At 36.1% G+C, this 16,182-nt stretch overlaps 1 protein-coding gene across 1 annotated transcript in view; it reads right to left on the bottom strand.

The window, feature by feature from the left end:
- Positions 1-16,182, bottom strand: part of KCNH8 (potassium voltage-gated channel subfamily H member 8) — a 191,294-nt gene that overhangs the window by 34,799 nt on the left and 140,313 nt on the right. The window contains exons 8-11 of the mRNA XM_013171969.3: positions 12,173-12,370; positions 7,677-7,876; positions 5,264-5,513; positions 1,110-1,324 (exon numbers count right to left, since the gene is read on the bottom strand). Coding sequence (XP_013027423.1) covers positions 1,110-1,324; positions 5,264-5,513; positions 7,677-7,876; positions 12,173-12,370 — 863 coding nt within the window. The remainder of the gene's footprint in view (positions 1-1,109; positions 1,325-5,263; positions 5,514-7,676; positions 7,877-12,172; positions 12,371-16,182) is intronic.

Below are 16,182 nucleotides of genomic sequence, written 5' to 3'. Positions count from 1 at the left end.
GGAGGAAGTGAAACTAACATTAACTGCCTTGTGTTATCTCAGTTTATATATGCCTGTGACACTGGATGCTAATTAGTCTCCTGATCTTTTTTTCCCCTTTAATTTTAAAATAATAGATTATACCATGAAAATACAGTGCATATCCACAAATTCTGAAAATGTTTTCTTCATTAAAATGTAATAATTTGTTTGGTATTTCCTTCAGAGCTTTAAACCCCATATTCTAAAGTGAGCATGAAGAGGGTCTTTACCTCTCTGCACTGACAGAGCTGATGTAAGTTTGCTCTCAGTAGAGAATCTGTGCATCATGCAGGCATCTCCAATTGGGAGGAGCTGTCCTTGGTTTTATAAAAGCTGAATGTGTTTGCAGCTGATATGATGACCCCCAGATCTGTCAGCATACAGAAAAGCACGAAGCAATACCGACTAGCCAAGCAACGAGCCACCCTTTATAACACTGAGTTAACAGTGAGCCTATGTTAAATGGAGGATAAAGGTCCCACAAGGCATGAAGTTTCTAAGCCTTGCAATACTTTGAATACTTGAAAATACTTCGGTAAGTCTATCCTGGTCTTTCAGCAATGCATTATCTGAAATTTCTTGTTGGTTATTTGAGTTTTCACATGTAGTCGCCCATTGAAATGGAAAAACACTTTTCAGTTGCAGTATGATGAGAAAAAAACTTTGTTATTTTGAACATGTGAAAACATTCTTAAATATGAAGCAATCAATGTTCATTAGACTGGCACATGAGGTTCTAGAAAAGGTATAGTTAAATACTTTTTTTTTGGACACATGCTTTATATAACTGTGAATTGTTTGTAAACATTAGCAAAAAAAATGACAAAATACTAAAGAAGTATGTTCTCTCAAATGAGGTTTTCTATAGAAAAATGAGAAGCAGAGAACATGTTCTCTGTTTATAATCTGTTCAACTGATCAACAATTCATATAGATAACGATTGAATTATCAAACATACTGAACAAGTGATCCTTTTAATGTAATCTATGTATTATTTCTTTACTGTGATGAAATCATGATTACAGGCTAAAGCATGAGAAACGCCTTAAAGTTAACAATAGCTGCGGAGACTTTTAAAGATACTTACATCACTTTCATGGCCTTCTCTTAGATTGTATGTGAGATCATGCTGTATGTCTTCAACAAACTTGTGAGCATACTCTGGGTAAAGATCAAGCACTTCAAAGAGACCTTTGAGGATAATGCATTGGAGGTCACAGTATGTTAGAGCTTTAACGTCTGCATTTGTTTTAATAACTTGATCCCTAATTGATAGGTTTGCTCCAATTAAATCTCCTTTACCTGAAAGAAAAGATGAAAGCAATCACCTTGAAAACATGAATTCTTGACTACTGTTTTGAATCATAACTCTGTTTAACAACTGCTAAATTTAAAACCCATAGTTACTAATGAATTTTTAAATTAATAACATTCACAAGTATAGTTATCTAAAGACTTTCTCTGATTTTTGCAGGAAGAATGTTACATACAATGAATGGGAGGTACAAAGACTCATTTCTGTACATGTAAATATCTCATTTAAGAGAGCAATCAAGTAAATACGTAAAAAAAACATATTACACGAGTAATTAGTATCAGGTGAAATTTTGTAAGTCAAAAATTGAAGACCATATTTCTTGCTTGTTCTTTTTAGATCATTTTAACAATGACATGATTAATTGTAGATCCTCAATTCAAATGAAACCTTTACTAAGAATATGTATTATAAAACTTTTGCAAGCTCTGATACTTATAGTTGTATAGCTGAACTTCATGATGTATATTAGTTGTACAAGGTAATAACAAATATATAGCCCAATAGTACTTCTGCCAAGAAAAAATATTGGATTCGTAAGCCATTATATTTTCATTTCTGGGCAACCGACCACTTGTTGAAGAGCATAAAGAGCAAAAATCTTGCATAGCATCTGATCTGAGGTATTATGTCCAAAGAGCAGTTATTGAACCAGAGATCTTCCTCTAAGGTTAGTGCAGATGGTCTTTACTGAAGACCTGGACAGTGCAATTGAGTGCACTCTTGGTGAGTTTATGGACTACACCAAACTGGGGAAAGTGACTGATATACTCAGGGAAAAGCTGTTATTCAGGGTACCTTAACAAGCTGGCAAAAAAGGTCTGACAGGATCTCATGAAGTTCAACAAAAATAAATACCAAGTCCTGAACCTGTGAGAGAAGATCTCCCTGCAGCAATATGGGCTGGGGTCTGACCAGCTGGAAAACAGCTCCTCAGAAAAGAGCATGGGGATTGTCATAGACAAGTTGAACATAAGCTAACGATGTGCCCTTGAAGAAAAGAAGGTCCAAGAGCATCCTGGGCAGCATTAGTAAGAGTACAGCCAACAGGTTCCAGGGAAGTAACAGGAAACCCTCTGTATTTCACTTTTCAGACTACATCTGGAATATCATGTCCAGTTTTGGGTTTCCAAGTAGAAGACAGAGTGTTGACATACTGGATTAAATCCAGAAAAGGTCATGAAGATGACCAAGGACTGGAGAACATAATGCATGAGGAGAGACAGCTCTGAGCAAGTGGAACAAAAGCGGCCCAAACCAGGACTGGGACTGGGTGGCTTTCAGAAGTCTCTTCTAATCTTACATTAGTCTGAGATTAGTGAGTAATAAGTGAAGACTGTAAAATCTGAATATGCACACAGCATGTGATTCTACCTGGATATTACACAGAAAATGTTCTTAAAGTGTGTCATCACGCGGCACTTACAGGGCAACCAGGCGATCAGGTCCAGTCAGCATGGGTTTATGAAAGGCAGGTCCTGCTTGATGAACCTGATCTCCTTCTATGACAAAGTGACACGCTTAGTGGATGAGGGAAAGGCTGTGGATGTAGTCTACCTTGATTTCAGTAAGGCTTTTGACACTGTTTCCCACAGCATTCTCCTCAAGAAACTGGCTGCTCATGGCTTGGACTGGAGTACGCTTCATTGGGTTAAAAACTGGCTGGATAACTGGGCCCAAAGAGTTGTGGTGAATGGAGTCAAATCCAGTTGGAGGCCAGTCATTAGTGGAGTCCCCCAGGGCTCAGTACTGGGGCCAGTCCTCTTTAATATCTTTATCGATCTGGATGAGGGGATCAAGTGCACCCTCAGTCAGTTTGCAGATGACACCAAGTTAGGTGCGTGTGTCGATCTGCTCGAGGGAAGGAAGGCTCTGCAGGAGGATCTGGATAGGCTGGACCGATGGGTTGAGGCCAACTGTATGAAGTTGGCCAAGTGCCGGGTCCTGCACCTGGGGCACAATAGCCCCAAGCAGAGCTACAGGCTGGGAGATGAGTAGTTGGAAAGCTGCCTGGCAGAGAAGGACCTGGGAGTATTGGTTGATAGTCAGCTGAATATGAGCCAGCAGTGTGCTCAGGTGGCTGTATGCTCAAACAATACATCAATGTTGTTGATTTTTTTTTCCTTAAAAAGTATATTTTAAATTTCATTGTGAGATATCACGTAACACTCTAAAGAGGAACCAAACAGTTGTATTTAATCAGATCATCTCTTATTGTACTGTTGCTGTATTACTTGTTAGTGAGAATGGCAACCAAAACATATTCCACCACAATTAGAATTGTGACAGAGTTATAAAATTGTTGTTTGGGAACTGCAAGTAATCAACATTTTCAGAAAAAAAATCTGCTCTTTGGAATTTACATTACATTAGTAAAACGGTTTCTCATTGGGACCTACAGGTATGATGCACTCACCTTCTTCTAGCATTAATTAGGTTTAAATGATGAAGCTCCCATTCACTGAAATGAAACATTATTTCATTGTATCATGTTTACGTTTTTGCATTACGATTTCATTCACTTCTCTCAGAAATCCACTAATCTTTCTTTTTGTTGTCATTGTTACCATTACAAAATGAAGCTCTTATTAACATTTTCAGAAGTGTCTGAAAATGAAATTGTTAATGAAATCGTAATTGTAATGGAGGTAAGTCTTGACCTCTTGCTATACTTAAGCTTATGGTTTTTTTCTAAGCCACATTTTATAGCTTTGATTTATGTGATCCAATAAAATAGAAGCATTCTAAAACTTCCTAATTACAAGCAAGTGTTAGAGTGATATGGACTGTCAATCTAATGGAATTAAAGAGTTATGAAACAAATAGGACATGTATCACATTTATATTAAAAAAAAAAAAAAGGCCAATCAAATGAATGCTAGTAAAATAAAGGAAATGTAATTGCAGAAGATCAGAAGCTTGCATTACAGTGCAATCCCACAAAACAGGAAGGAAAGCATAAAGGAAATGTTCTTTTTAACTCTGCTTTATAAGAATATTAGAGGTTATTAGAAAGAAGAATATATTGAAATCTAAAGAAGCATTAAGATCATAACAAAATAATTCTTTTATATTTAGAGTAATATTTTACATTTTACTTTATCAGAACACTTCATAAACATTAACTCAGACAAGTCCTTTAGCTGAAGATAAAGGGAAGCTCTTTAATAGGCATTAGACTGAAGCCTATCACTGAAATTTACAGATAGAGATGCTTGATATTAGATAAGCCAAAGCACTCGTCTAGCAAACAACCACTAAACAGAATTTATTAGAACAGAACTTCTGGCCTTCTTCTGTTCTAATATACTCAGATGAATTCTGGCAGCATGAATTATCTTGAAGTAACTCTTGGCAGAGCAGAGCCAACAATGTTTGCTTTTCACCAAATGGCTGTCCTACAAGTGGTGTTCATATGCATTTATTAAAGAATGAGATTGGGCTCACATTGCTTGCTTTCATTTGTGAGCAACTGCCCACTAATTTTTGTTAACTGTTTAGGAACTAATATCAAATGTCCTCTGAGGTATCAATACTGGTGTCAAATATTGTGGAAAGTGCCAAATTATATCAAAAGCTGATAAGGACCTACTTACATACAAAGGAGAGAAAAATAAGTGCAAGAAAATCAGACTACAAGCAAAATATTATACAGCTATTAAAATTAATATTTAAAGCTCTCTAGGGCAAATAAATAAAAAAGTTTAAACTAAAAGATTTAGGGATTGCCATAGCAGATTAATAGATGAATAGTAGATTTAAATCAGAATAAATTATTTCTCTCTGTCTCATTAGACTACTAGAATACGCTAAGCCATCATTAGTATTTTGAGGATGACTGTGCTCTTTCATTAACATCAATCTTAATATAGCTGGCTACTTTGGAGGACCATTCTTTCTCTTTGAAGCTATGATCATGACCATACCGAGAATCGCCAGCACCGTGCTGTCCTTCAGGACTTCCATGGAACCTGAGCACACAAAATAGATCGCTTGCAGGGCATCTCCCTGCCGGAGGAGGTATTCCCCAGGAGCACAGAAGGAGGTTTTGATATGCAGAGACAGAGACCTGAGGCAACCGCGGCTGGCACACTCAAAAAGAGAGAGCTGCAAAATCTCCTTATTCAAGTGCATGGTGATATCTGAACGCAGCTCATCTGGGAAATCTTTTAAAAGCTGCACCAAAAGAAAAAATAAAAATAAATAGAAAAAGAGAGAGAAAGAGAAATAGGAGTGAAAATATGTGCTAGGTTTTAATAAATCTTTACACTGATAAACACTGATAAATTCCTGGAAAAAAAAAAAAAGATTAAAAATATGCCTTTATGCAAAAAAAATAAAATAAAATAAAATAAATAAAATAAAATAAAATAAAATAAAATAAAATAAAATAAAATAAAATAAAATAATAAATAAAAATCTCAGTGGTCTGTGGAAGAACTCCCCAAATGCACAATTTAACCTTGTTTGAGTTCCCAGTTGTTAGACCAAAAGTATACTCTCTGGGTATATAATTTTGTATACGGTAGCATATACTATAAAAACAGCAAAAGTGAACTTGGTTTAGGTTTTCTTTAAAAAGTTTATATAAAATTCATGAATAAGCCTTTTGTATGGTAAAACCTGTGGAAGAGGAATAACTAAGAAAACAAAAACAAAAAAACCCCACCTCTATATAGTTCACATCTAAACTTTTAAATTGTTTATTATTATTATTATTATTATTTATTATTATTTTATTTTTTATGATGTTGCAATTAGACTCTGAAGAGGTGGGAAAGAAATACTGACAAAGATGCACATCCAGAACCTATGGAAACTAAAAGAAAGACCTATTTTTGGGTCTTCTTATTTTTATTTAGTTTTAATTCTAGGCAAATTCCTACTGTAGCTTGGCCAACACATAATAATATATCCCTGTATATTTTACAAAAGATCTGTTGGAAGATGGGAAAATTAAGAGAAACATCTTTCGGCTCAGAGATGTCTCCTGAGAATAATATACAGCTGACCAAATGTGTATATATACATATATACATGTATTTAACCACAAAAATTTCAGGTGGGGCTTTTAAAAAATGTTGAAGTGGTTTCAAGAGTCAGTCCCTTGAAGCAAAGTATACTGCTTGCTTATGGGCAGAGCTCTGGACAGGCACACTGCAAGCCTACAACCACGGTGCTCTTTGTAGTCTGAGGGGATCTCATGCCTGAGCAACGTAGTCAGCCAACGCTTGACCAATTGTGCTCAGACAAGATAGTTTGTGGAGGGGAATCAAAGCATAAAACACTGATGGTCTCTCCAGAGGCTGCTGCTGTTGTACAATAGTCAATGACTTTCAGTGGGATTAAGGTACAGAAGGTACAGAAACTGAATCTGATCCTTAATCAAATTTAATAAAGCTTGGATATCAGTGGTTTTTTTTTGTTGTTTTTTTTTTGTTTTTGTATCATTGGAGATCTTACTAGGTTCCTTCTGTTGCCAGGATGCTGTTGAATATCCTTTTTTTTTTTTTTTTTTGTTGTTGTTGTGCACACTGCAAGAAGAGTCTATCAGGAAAAAAATGTTCTCAACCCAAAATCTTTCTGCTTGCTTCCACTTTATGTGTAGAGGCCAATGAGTTTTATAATGACAGATGTAACAAGAGCTATGAAGGGAACAACGCATTCAAATAACACTCCAGCAGAGAAAAAATATTATTTCTCCCACAGTATAGTAATACATAACCTGGATAAGTCATTTAGAACAAGCGAGCAAAGACACAGCCAGAAATCTGCCCTTTGTTTTTTACTGTCATGTCATTCTCTGCAAATTAGTCAGTATTTAAAAATATAGGGAAATGAATAACTTAAGCATTCAGACAATATCTTTCAGGCCAAACCACTTGTTTACAGGAATGCAAAGCACAAAAGAAAATGAAGGAGGGAGGAAAGGACAGTGAAATCACCCTTCCTTAAAATCAAACAGGAAAAAAAAAACCACAGTAGATTTTTTTTGTGTGTGTGTTTGTTGAAAGGTAAAGAGCTCACTGGAGTTTTTCTGGTATCATGCTAACGGTTTCTGATGAGGGTCTCTTCAACAGTTCTAAATTATGAAGGACTCTGAATTTTTAATATATATGTTAATTATATTATATTTTAATATATATTATTAACATACTTAGAACAGATTCTTCAATAACATTTCCCTCCTGGGACAACACAACTTTATTTTTAGACATGTACTTTTTTATATGTAATTTCACAGAAAACACAGTATCACAGACAGAAAACGATCCCCTGCTCATTCCAAGTCAGCAGTCAAAACTATCAAACACACAACCCCCTCCCTCATTTGGTTACCTCGTTGGAATCAATTCCATTATTGACAGACCATGTAGTTTGGAAATATTCAAGCATCCTTTGCTTTAGCTGCTGTGGCAGGTGATGGACCCGTATAAAATCCTTAAGATCCTTGGTTCTTGTGTGATAAAGGGACCATCTGGAGTACATCCTCTGAATTATGGCAGTCACATTGCCAAACACCAAGGCATGCATCAGAGCTAGGGAGGACAGAAATTATGTGTAATGTGGAGTGACTTGTTGATCATTAAAATGTAACAGAAAATAAACACAATTTTCACAGAAAATCAGTTTCCTGATTAATAGATAAAATAAAGCTTGAGTATAAGACTCCATGAGAAATATACAAGTGTTCATACTATTATTCATTTCTGGTTATAGTCATGGGACAGGATAGAACAACATCTGTTGCTATCTAGTCAGAGTATAATACAAAATAATGCCCAAAACTATAAAGTTTATAGGCTAAAATACTATAAGGTTTATAGTCTAAGAAAAAAGGAAACAGATATACAAATGTAGGCAGGCTTATTCAGGAAATAATGAAAAACTATTAAACAGTACAAAGACTAGACTCAATAAACTAAATAAATTGTAATCTATTTCAGAGAAGTCATGCAAATAAATACAATAACAGAGCATATATGAATCTAACAGGGACTATGTGTAATGGAATGAGATTGTAAACAACATTTAAAGATATACCATATTCTGGGAAACAAGATGTTAAAAAAAAGGAGGGGAAAAAGCTTTGTAATGTATAAAGTAAAAATTCATGTAAAAGAAAAAAAAAAAGAAAGATACATTCAAACTGACAACCTGATTTCTTATGTTGCTTGAGAAAGTCAAATATGGTGTGAAATTTTTTATCAGAAAGTTCTGACATCCAGGAGTTTGCCTGCAATTAGAGACTGGCTTGGGAATAAAAATACCAGAATCAAAATTGAAGAAATGCCTGCAGATACAGTGCATCTGGGTTTGTCTGTGCAGAAATGTGTTTGCTGATTATCAGTGGACAAAATTACTGTAGATTGTCTGTCATGTGGTATTGATCTGAGGTATATAATATACACATTTACAAATTGTTTATTGAAAAAACTATTAAAGAGCTTGATTATTACTCTTAAGGGACATCTAGCTTTATAGTGCTTGAAAGGAAGCAGACAGACTCCTCAGAGTAGCAAAGGAATTGGTTTATAAACAAGACAAACAAGACATTGACCTCGTATGGCAATTTATAGAAGTCCAGGGTAAGCAGAGAGAAACAAGGGGAGCAGGAGAAGGAAAAGATATATTTTGATGGTTAATCATACTTTCTTATTGTAGAAACAGGCAGAAAATTCCTTGGTTTAGAGAGCAGAAAAATTTTACAGGCTGAGTCAAACAAAAAGGAGCTAGTAATATCTATGTCTTTATTGTGAAGGGAAGGCAGAAAAATGGAGAAAGCACTGAAGTGTCATGTAGTTTCACAACACAATGCATTTAGAGGTGATTCACTGATATGTTTAAGTCAATACAAGTCCATTAGTAAAAGAAGATAAATGAACAGTACAGAAAGAAAAGGTTCACATGTGAATATTAGAAAGAAAAAGTATGTATAATTGTAAGAACTGTAATTTTTAAGAAGAATCAGCTGGATCAACCAAACGTTGTTACTGATGGTGCAGTGCATTACTAAGACACTAATGAAGCTTAGGTAACAAAATACAGCAGACTGGTGTAAAGTTAGATACAGGGTATTATAGTAGAAATATTCACCTGGGGCTGAAACAATTCAGCCAGATGTAGCTAAACAGACTGAAGATGGTGTAGCACTGTGTTTTAAGAATGTGATATTCACTTTAAAAAGAGGGGGGAGGGATAAAGCAGTGTATGGATGTGGTGTATGGATGCATATGTAAAAATCACTTGTATTCTGGTCAGTCTCCCACAGGCTCCAGGGTTAGGAGGCGAACAGTGTAGAGATCTCTGTGATGTTTTTATGGGCACAAATATCATAAAGAATTGTTAATATAGGAGAATCTATCTTTGCATATGTACACTGGAAGACAACTGCTACTGATGATGACAAGCTATTCCTGTCTGTGATAGCCGTTAGATTTCTTTATTAAAGAATGTTAGACCCATCCTACTTTCTGTAAAATAACTATTAATCCATTCTCTAAAATGAAGTAAGACAAATTAAAAACTTCTAGGAAGCATATTTCATAAAGTGTCCTTAATTTGAATAGTTACTCTAAATTACATTTTTCTTGCTTAAGGAACAGAGGAACACCTCTGATCCCAGGATTAATATTCTGTGTATCCTAGGAATTCTAGTTAAGTTTTAATAAGTACATTTTGCCTCCAATTTTAAGAAGAAATATTACATAGCGTAGGATGTTTTATCCTCACAATAATGCTTATCTTAATTGCAATTTTAAATCTATGCACAATGAGAATTAATACCAAGAGGCAGTGATGCACATTAAAGATGAACATACAAAGTACTGCTAAACCAAATCATGTTACCCATTCCACCTGAAATTTCATAAACTAATGGCTGGTTTAAATACTGAAAAAAAAAAAAAAAAAACCATTTTTTTTTTCAAGACATCACTTTTCACTAGGAAATTTTAAAATTAAATATCAGCCAAAACTACACTTCAAAGCATGCTTTAAGAAATGAAAATATATTATATGTTAAAGTATACAGAGTAGTATTTTGTTCCTAATAGTTTTCAAAGCAGTCTGTGCTGCATGATGCCAGCTCCTTCAAGTTTTCCCCCTAGGCTGATTTACTCAAATAGGGTCTAAAATAGGTCTAAAATTTCTCAGGAAAACATCTGCAAACCAGCCTGCTCTGCTTCTTTACCTGGATACATCTTGTTTCCTGGGCCCTCCCTGGTGTAAAGTCCTTCTTCTGCTGCTTCACAGTATCTTTACCTTTCACTTTTCAGTTCCCTCTTACTACATTCAGTCAGCAAGTTCCTCACAATTTATTCAGTGCACAAACACAGATGTACCACTCAGTAATATAAGGAATGAAAAAGAAATTTCTATAGCTGGATTAAATAAAAGTGTAGGATACTTTTATAGTCTATTAAGTTTCCAAAAGGTCTACTATATCAAAATGAATTAAATATTCATCATTGTGTTACCCAGAATATTGCTGGTTTCTTGATATAAATGAATACTTCTTCATCCATTCCAACACATTTTATATAGTGAAAGCCCCAATGCAGAGACCACATTGTATTTTAAAGCTGCATAATGTTATGCCAGCATTAAATTAATGAGTTCCCTATTTTTTCTGACACTGTCAAAATTAAAATGGTACTATTGTTGGATTCATTACATCACTGATGCTCATTTTGAGGACAGGGAAAAATGGCAATAATTCATTGAGCATTTTTAATACTACTGGATGCTACAGATATATAGTTTACAGGGTATTCATTATGTTCCTTAGTTTCTGAGTGTCAAGTTACCAATTTATTTTTGGCCAGTAAAATTTATGTTGTAAAACTGACAACCAGTGCCTTGCAGACACACCTTGTAGAAATGCTGGGTGGTAGAAATACCTACTAGTATTTCTAGAACGATTAGGTAACCAGAGAAAATATGAGGGGGCCTTTTGTTCTTCACAAACATTGTGATATCTTTGAGATTTGTGATGTACACACTATGAAACATAACAGCTATTTTTAATTAATTAATTAATTAATTAATTTTGGAAGAAGAATGTAAAGAGGTACCTGCAGGTACCTTCTCTGCACTGTCTTGGGTTTACCAAGATCTGCAGGTGCCACTATCTCACTGGTGTTCCCAGGTACCTCAGCAGGAAAGTGAACCCAACAATAAGACTAGGTAATTAGCATCAGTTACAAATACGGTGAAGAGCTGTAGGCATGACAAAAACACTGCGATTTTGAAGCAAATCTGAAGCAGCGATGTGGTAAAATCTACTTAGTGATAAATAAACTTCTTTTTCCTTATGGAAACGCTCACCTATGGCTCACACAATGTTTTACCTGGCTCTGTCCTGTCTCCACTGCCTTTGTTCTGGGCTGGGTCCTTCAGACACGGATATACACGCAGCCAGATACACTTTTAGGCTGACATCCTTTCTTTGCCATTTTTCCCAGGGCTGCTGCAGGGACTGAACTGGAGCTGAACTTATTATTTAACTGACTGGAACTGTGCCTGGCATGTAACCAAAATGCAGATATTCCCAGGACACATGGCTGGCCCACACTCACTCACAATAGGAAGAGCTTGCATTTTACTGGGTAATGACTTTTGTTACCATAAATTATCAAAAGCTGGGAGATATGCCTGCTTCAGGTAAGTTATCCAGTTTTAATCTCCACAAAATATTTCCTTCTTTTTGTCAGTTTAAATTAGAGTTTCTGTTTGTTTGATTTTGAATCAAAACCTAGCAAAATTTCAGGTCATATTTTACTCCCCTCTACTCTGCCCAAACATTTTACATGATGCTTAGCATAAATACCTACCTCCTATCAGCATTGTGCAAATGGAGAAGATCTTTTCAGCATCAGTATTGGCTGAAACATTTCCAAACCCAACACTTGTGAGGCTGCTGAGGGTGAAATATAGGGCAGCTATATAGGCACTTCTGATTGATGGGCCTCCCAGGGTATTATTGTCATAGTAAGGAGACTCTATACGTTTTCCTAGCTCATGAAGCCAACCTGAAAAACAAATCATAAAAAAATGACTGTTAAGGAATACTGACATCACGAATACTACGCACTCTGTAGAACAATATGTCATTTTAAAATACTTATTTAGAAGACACTGCATTCTTCACACTATTTCAAGAATAAAAACGTAAAAAGAACAGAAACTGTAAGAACTTATACAGCATATAAAGGACTGTTTCTCTAGAGTATTGCTTTTTATGTATGAGTATTTATGATAAGAACTGGATTTCTGTGTTGGAATTGAATGGTTTTGAATTGCATATTACAAGTCTAATTAGCTAATTCACAAAACCCACTAAGGCACAGAAAAGACAAAAAAAATCATCTCCTAATAACACTGCAACAAAAAATTTAACATTGATTTACTTTTTTTCCCATTAATTAATGCTTGGAAAGCTTTCTGAGATTATAAAACTAAATTGTTATAATAATAATCACATATTTAGAGCTTTTTATGTTTCTCTTTACAGTAGAAAAGATTCAGACAATAGAACACAACTTACAAACCAGAATTAATTTTCCGAAGACGCTTCAGTAAGTATTTTCTAAATTAATAATTTAATCTTTCTTTTCCTTTCTTTTCATTTTGCTAAATGAATGTATGTGTGCTAGATAAAGTAGTATTAGATGCTGCCTCACAGACATTTCAAAAAAAAATATAAAAATAAAAACACAAATGGGAAAAAGTGTATGGTTCTTCTTTTGGAAAAGGAAAACAACCAACCTGAATGAGCTATGAGCTGCATAAATGTAATGATTGATACAAGTAAGTTACAAAAAAAAAATCAATTTATGAGCCCACTACTGTGTGTTAAGCAGTTTGCTTGGGAGAGTGGGAATCCTTCCTGGATATTCAGCTATAACCATCATAACAAAATATTCCTGGCACACAGTTTGCTTTTAGAAAAAGTGGTAGGAGTTCCCCCTGTCCTAAACTGAGAGCTTCAATAATTATGTCAAGTCATGTATGTACTGAAAGACTGAACCACTTTCTGAAGCTTAACATCTCTCCCAATTCACTCAGCATATATTTCTTTATTTTGGATAAAGAATGAACCCAAGTATGAACCAGGGGAGCTCCTCTTGTACAGAATATTTGCAAAAGTAGGTGGTAGATTTTAAGAACCTGACTCAGTGCTTCCAAATAAGTTGGGGAAAAAAGGTTTGTAAGTATTTTGCTTGGATGGTCATACTCAAAGACTTACAGTGAACAGCTCAATGCCTAGGTGGAGATAATGACGAGTGGTGTTCCTCAAGGGTCAGTATTGGGACTGGCACAATTTAATATCTTTGTTGGTGACATGGACAATGAAATTGAGTGCACCCTTAGCAAGTCTGCTGATGACATCAAGGTGTGTGGTGCAGTTGACATGCTGGAGGGAAGAGGTGCCATCCAGAGGGACCTTGACAGGCTTGAGAGGTGGACTTATGCAAACCTCATGAGGTTAAACAAGGTCAACTGCAAGCTCCTGCATCTGGGCTAGGGCAATCCTAAGCACAAATACAGGCTGGGCAGGGAAGGGATGGAAAGCAGACCTGACGAATAAGGACCTGTGGGTGCTGGTTGACAGCTCGACTTGAGCTGACAATGTACATTTGCAGCCCAGAAAGCCAACTCTATCTTTGGCTGCATCAAAAGCAGCGTGGCCAACAGGGCGAGGGAGATGATTCTCCCACTCTGCTCTGCTCTTGTGAGACAACAACTGGAGTGCTGTGTTCAGCTCTGGGGCCCCCAGCAAAAGAAGGACATGGAAGTTTTAAAACTAGTCCAGAGGAAGGCCACAAAGATGATCAAGGGGCTGGAGCACCTGTCCTATGAAGACAGGCTGAAGGAGTTGGGGTTGTTCAGCCTGGAGAAGAGAAGGCTCTGGGGAGACCTTGTAGCAGCCTTCCAATACCTAAAAGGGGCCTACAGGAAAGCCGGGGAGGGACTCTTTGTCAGGGAGTGTAGTGATGGGACTAGGGTTAAAGGCTTTAAACTAAAAGAAGGTAGGTTTAGATTTGATATAAGGAGGAAATTCTTCACTGTGAGGATGGTGAGGCACTGGAACAGGTTTCCCAGAGAAGATGCAGATGCCCCATCCCTGGAAGTGCTCAAGGTCAGCTTGGATGGGGCTTTGAGCAACCTGATTTGGCAGGAGGTGTCCCCGCCCATGGCAGGGAGGTTGGAACTAGGTGATCTTTAAAGTCCCTTCCAACCCAAACCATTCTATGATTCTATTTACCTCCTAAAGCAGACTTGTTGAGTCACTACTGCTACCACACAGGGCCATCCTCAACACTACACTCTCTTGCATACTAGCCTACAGAGAAAGCTAAACCAGAAGGGCTGGGTAATAACGGCATAAGATCAAGTCATGGCTGGTAGAGAGCATTGATTACAACCAGCTATTTTATATTTGTGGCTCCCAATTAACTAAAATGAAAGAAAAGCAAAAAACATAACTGAACTCATGCTGGCAACCCAGCTACGAGGTACGTTGTGAGGTAAGTAGTGTCAGTGTGTACCAGCAGCAATCACACAGTGCAGGCACAAGATAAGGCAGTTGAATTTCATTGAGAGTTGTAGCAAATAATTAGGGGTGTCTATGCATCAATATCTGCTGAACTTTAATTGGCAACAACTTAAGCTGCTGCATACAAATAATCAATACTGTAAGTACAACACCACAGAAACTTGAAGCAATTAAGCTGTCCCACATTTATTGTGGTTATATTATTAGGGCTGCACTGACACCTTAGTCTTCTGCTGGTTTGGGTCCTCTTGCTGCTCCCTTACAGTAGTGTAATCTCAGAAAAACATAATTTCTCCAACAATGATATGGGCCTTTACACAGCTGATTTCATTCCTTTGCCTGTATTAGAGAATGTAATCCCATACATTAAAGAGTAGAAAACTAGCAAAATCCCTAACGGAGTTAATAAAAGTCTATCTAAACATAATATACAGAAGCACAATTGTAGAGTTCAACTTCAGCTTTTGAAAATATTCTAAAGTATATCAAGAACTGCAAAATTGACACAAATTAAATATGTTATTTTAAGTAACTGTAACTGATGTGTAGATACTGAAATAATGTCCCTTAGGAAAAAATCTCTTTCCTGGGAATGTTCTAAAAGCCACTGATTCTTGGCCTTTTCATTCCCATTCTTCTGCCCTTTGTTATCTGAATGAATTTCACATTCATTGTTATAAAGGGTCATATCACAACTTATTTCAAGTAACTTTGTACAAAACAGTACCGGTCTCACTTTTAGGCAACTACATTCCCATTGTTATTCAGCAAAGGCAAATAAGCCTGTTTTTTAATTGACAGATACACTTAAACTGGCTTCTCCTTTACAACACACTTTATGAAGAAGAAAAAAAAAGAAAAAAGAAAAAAAGAAAACCCTAATGAAACACCATCACAAAAGATCCATTATTAGTAGCTGAGATATGGTGCCAAAATATGTGCTTAAAGTGTATCAAACAGTAGAAATCTCTATATGAGTTCTATAATAATTGTACTACTGAAATACCAAATACAATATTAACATGTTACAGTTGCAAACAAACACTTCTAGCCAAGGAAGTCTCTCTGCATCGTTACTCAAGAATAGTTCACCACTCTGTGCCTAGTTCTGTGATGTAATTTAGGATCAGACGAATAAGCTTAATCGGTAAGATGAATGACTTATCATTAAGCTACAACAGTAACAATTAGCAAATGTTAGCAATTGTTAACAATTTCTACAAATGGTTTGCTATGTAAGGAGAAGTTATTTGGTAACTTTCATTAAAGATGGATCATGAGATT

The sequence above is a fragment of the Anser cygnoides genome, chromosome 2 (assembly GCF_040182565.1).
Source record: "Anser cygnoides isolate HZ-2024a breed goose chromosome 2, Taihu_goose_T2T_genome, whole genome shotgun sequence".
In the NCBI taxonomy this organism is placed as follows: Eukaryota; Metazoa; Chordata; class Aves; order Anseriformes; family Anatidae; genus Anser; species Anser cygnoides.
Note: the sequence above shows the minus strand (reverse complement) of the source record. Positions and strands in the feature narration are given on the sequence as shown.